This window comes from Myotis davidii, unplaced genomic scaffold (assembly GCF_000327345.1).
Source record: "Myotis davidii unplaced genomic scaffold, ASM32734v1 scaffold59, whole genome shotgun sequence".
Lineage (NCBI taxonomy): Eukaryota > Metazoa > Chordata > Mammalia > Chiroptera > Vespertilionidae > Myotis > Myotis davidii.
Window position 1 is genome coordinate 3,004,149 of NW_006293001.1, and position 4,450 is coordinate 3,008,598.

The 4,450-nt window shown below is 44.1% G+C and overlaps 1 protein-coding gene across 1 annotated transcript in view; it reads right to left on the reverse strand.

The window, feature by feature from the left end:
• Positions 1-2,409: 2,409 nt before the first annotated feature.
• FAP (fibroblast activation protein alpha) overlaps positions 2,410-4,450 on the reverse strand; it is a 74,631-nt gene continuing 72,590 nt past the window's right edge. Inside the window, 2 exon segments of the mRNA XM_015565777.1 lie at positions 2,410-2,866; positions 3,728-3,804. Of these exon segments, the coding sequence (XP_015421263.1) occupies positions 2,699-2,866; positions 3,728-3,804 (245 nt within the window). The 3' untranslated portion in view covers positions 2,410-2,698.

The window sequence follows — 4,450 nt, forward strand, 5'->3', positions numbered from 1 at the left end:
AATATTAAATGGTCACTTAGAATTTTGAAACCTTTAAAAATATCTCTAAAGTCAGCATTGTGAGACTAAGAGATGAGATTATTTTGAGATGGCATAATATATTATAGTTTCCTTCTTACACATACTAGAATCCCATCCCTACAGTACTGATCTCATTTGAACTTGATTGTAGTTACATTCATTTCTCACTTTTACAAGACTAGTCGCTCCTGCCTTTAAGACAGGCATCCTCTCTAATATACTGGTCTATTTCGGGAGGATGGGGGTCCTGAAATAGTGGCTTGCAATGTCATTTGTCAAATAAATGAATGAAAATCTGAAGTTTGTCATATATGAAGGATAACTGAGCATTCATTAGGGTGTTGGGGCACTCTTCACCCCAAACTTCATGTGCAAGAATAAAATGTGATCAAAGGTAGTTACTGCAATTTGCTTCCTACAAATATAAAAGGTAAGATGTTCTTCAATCATCCCTTTTACTTTGGTATTTTCTACTAAAACCTTTCCCTCTGTGGTTTGCGTACCTTTTATCTTCCAAGCCAAAAGAAGAATTTAGCAAAGCTCTACAAAATGTGAACATTCAAAAAACAACAACAACAAAAAACCACCCAAAACATTGTCTCTCAAGTTGCTACCTTACTCTCTGCGGTAGCCTCAACGTCCTGCAGAGTGTCTGATACGTAGACAGACTCAATGCATGTTTGTTGACTAAGTGAGTAAATACACAAACACACGCTGACAGGCCTGAGGAGCATCCGGATGGTTCTGCCGGAGGGGCTCAGGGAAGGCTGCTTCGACAGAAATGTAGGAAACCTGAGTCCCCGAGCACAGAGGCGTTCACTCACTCATCATTGGTGAGCTCCTGTCCTTGGCTACGGTCTGTGAAGACTCCCCCAGGACAGCACCATCCAATCGAAGTTTTGTGATGATGGCAGCAGTCTACATCGGATACCTCCACTACCATGTGGTGGACCCTGGAGGGTCCTACATGAGAAAATGACACAATTAGATTTGCCTTTCAGACATTGCCTCTGTGACAGTGGGAACGAAGGTCTGAGGTGAAGAGGACTTACTGCGTGGTGACACCAAATGCATATCCCACCACGGCAGAAAATAAGTGGGAGGAACAAGACTGTCTATTACTTTTGATTGTCCTGTTGTCTCTAACTGATGCTTTCTCTCCTCTCCCTGGCTGGAGAGAGTGCATGATGAGGAAATGATGAGTCAATCTTGTGGGCTTGCTTCAGAGGCTGCTCCACGCAGAACAGGAAGTGAAGGTATTAGCTTCTCTCTGACCCTCAGGGCACCTGCAGCTGCTATGGAGGAAGGAGGCACTGGCCAGCCCTGAATCTGTGAGGGTGCTGTCCAGGCTCCCTAACCACCACAAAGTACCTGAGGGCTGAGATGGGACCATCTGGCATGAGTGGGAGGCATGCTTTCAGAACACAGTGGTGGTAAGAGTGCTGGACTAAGAAATCTGGAAACTCTAGAGGAGTCTGTTCTCTGACCTTCGAGACCCCTTCCTTCTCAATGTTCTATGTCTGTGTTGGTTCTTCTGGCTACAACACATGAGAGAAGGCCTGAGGGTCTTCTACCTGCAATTGGGAAGAATCAAGCTAGGTGTGGGGAGACAGCATCCAGGGCAATCAGTGCTGGCAATGAAAGATGGCAATGAAGAGTGCCCGAGGCACCGGCTGCACGGACACTTCCAACATTCAGTGAAGAAGTAGCTTCTGCTGACCTGGCGTGGCTCTCTGTCATTCCGTGGCAATCACCGAGATGGCGAGCTGCCCACGCACTTCTCATTGACGGGGACAGTTCCTGGCAGAGCTCTGCCTTTGCGATTTCAGTCATTATGGCTTTATTTTTCCCTGTTTCAGAATGAACTCTATAGCGTAGAAGTCAAACCCCAGAAAATCTCATCGACAGAACATTTTTCCTTTTCAGCTCTTGATGTCCATTTTATTTAGTTTTGGGGTTCGTTTAGGATGGTGTGGTTTAGCAATCTGAAGGCAGTTACTATGGCTAATTCAAAAAAAGGATACCAAATAGGTATGTTTCTCATTTTGAAGCATCTCTTAAAAGGAGCCCGAACGCAAAATTCTGACTATGCTCCTGGCAATGATGAAGAAGTCTTCTGGGAGACATGCAATAAACATTCCCTGGAGGGAGAGCATAGCTGCAACATCGGAGTTCCTCTCCCAGTGCCTCTCTGACTGATCTCTGCCCAATGCCATTGGGTGCTCTGAGCCAGCGCTAGAGTTCTCATTACAAAACACCCCACTCTGCCCTGGATCCTCCTCCATCACAACCAGCCACCCTGAGAGTACTCACGCCCTTTCCTAGCAGAATCCCTTGTTTTCTTCCATAGAGACTGGAACCTGAAATCACTGAACACAGACAAGATAATAGCATCGGAACTTCTGACTTTATTTTTCCCCCAAACAGGTGATACAATACTCTGTCTGAAGCAAAAGGCCCGGCTCCCTTTCCTCTCCTTCCACAGAGTAACAGAGAAATGTAAACAATATTTCCATTGAACCCCCGAGTCCACCTAATTTTTGGCCCGTCTTTCGAACAACATTCACTTGTTTGTTTATACCAACACTTAACAGCATAAAGAGTAACACAAGCAAACAGTCGGAGGCGTTTATCTGACGTGTTCAGATGGTGATACAGGCTTGTATCGGCACCGTGTTCAGTCTGACAAAGAGAAGCATTGCTTCAGGAAGTGGGTCATGTGGGTGTACAGGTGCTTTATGGATAGGCCGGATATGCCATGGTTCTGGTCAGAGTACCACTGAAACACAAAAGGAAGAAGCCGCCTTATTCCTGCAGCCACGCAATGCTGTGACCTTTTCAGGCTCTAGTCTAGGACCTGGCTAACTTTTCTAATATTTTAGTTGAAATTCTACCTAAGAGCACTCGAATACACAAATGGAAGCATTTGGAGTGGAACGATTGAAAGGTCTGTTAACCTTCGCTACAGTTTTGTCTACTTTAAACTATAGTTTAGATCTCTGTGGCTAAGCGTTGCCAATGGCCAGCGCCCCGGGGTCAGGAGGCCCGGGTCCCAGAGCTCAGGTGCTGGGTCCATTGCTTTGCTTGTCTGGAGCTTGGTTTCCTCATTTGTAAAATGAGAGGCTTGGATCTGATTTTCCCTCAAGTTCCTTCGAGCGCAGACATCCCATGAGGCTTTTAGTCTCTGACTCTAATTCCTCTCTGTGGCAGAAAAGCCACTACACGTATCAACATAAACATCCTTTATAGGAGTTAAAAAGCGTATCATTTTAAAAACCAGAAATATGATGCCATAGGTTTAAACTTTGTTGTAGGAGAGATGTTGGTAAGATTATTGTTTTCACTAAATAAAAGCAGCTAGCGGTCGTGATGTAACACTATGAACTTATAAATTGAATTTACCTTGGGAGGTGACAATAAAAAAAATAAAACAACTAGCCCAGCCAATGTGGCTCAGTGGTTGAGCATTGACCTCTGAATCAGGAGGTCATGGTTTGATTCCCGATCAGGGCACATGCCCAGAGATCAGGCTTGCTCCCCAGTGTGGGGCATGCAGCAGGCAGCCGATCAATGATTATCTCTCATCATTGATGTTTTTATCTATCCCTCTCTCTTTTCCTCTGAAATCAATAAAAATATATTTTAAAAAAAAGACTGGGAAAAATCTCACCTCACCTTTAGTACATTATTAAAAAAACCCACACACAACAAATTTCCAAAAGGTGGGGGTTTCCTTTTCTGGATTCTGTTCAATATAAGCAAGTGAGGAATAATTTAGGCTTCCTAAGAGGGGGAAGGATAGGCATTAGGGATTGTCTGTCTTGCGTTGGTTTTTATTTTATTTTCCTCTGTATTCATTTCCCATTCTTCATTTTACAATTTTAAAATCCAAAACCTGGATTTTACAATGAGCTCATTCGGTCCTTCACTCAGTGAAAAGGGAGTCCTGTGTTGGCCACATATGTGCCAGGGGCTGAGGACACATGGAAGAAAAGACCCTCTAATGAGTGGAGCGGCATGACTTCAGGGAGCCTCGGCATGTCTGATAACTTCCTGCGCTTGCTTCTTACAGAATAAACAGAATCTTCTAGCTGCTTTGGGACTCCCGGGTTTTGCAGGGACTCCTGGCATATACGATCACAAAACTATTGGGTGTGTGAGCTAGATAATCTAATCTTGTGGACGCCTTTATTTTATACAGGGCTCAACCGGGACCACCAGAGGGGCCAGGACTTGCCTAGTGTCCTTCAGGGAGTTAACAAAAGATCAAGATTCATTTGTTAATGTTATGCCTACTCTACCCTTCCGCCTGTTTGCCAGGTTTTGTAAAAAAAAAAAAACAAAAAAAAAAAAAAAAACAAACAAACAAAAAAACATTAAGGATTTAAAGGTAAGATTCTTCCTTTTAGCTTAGGGGTCTAAGGCCATG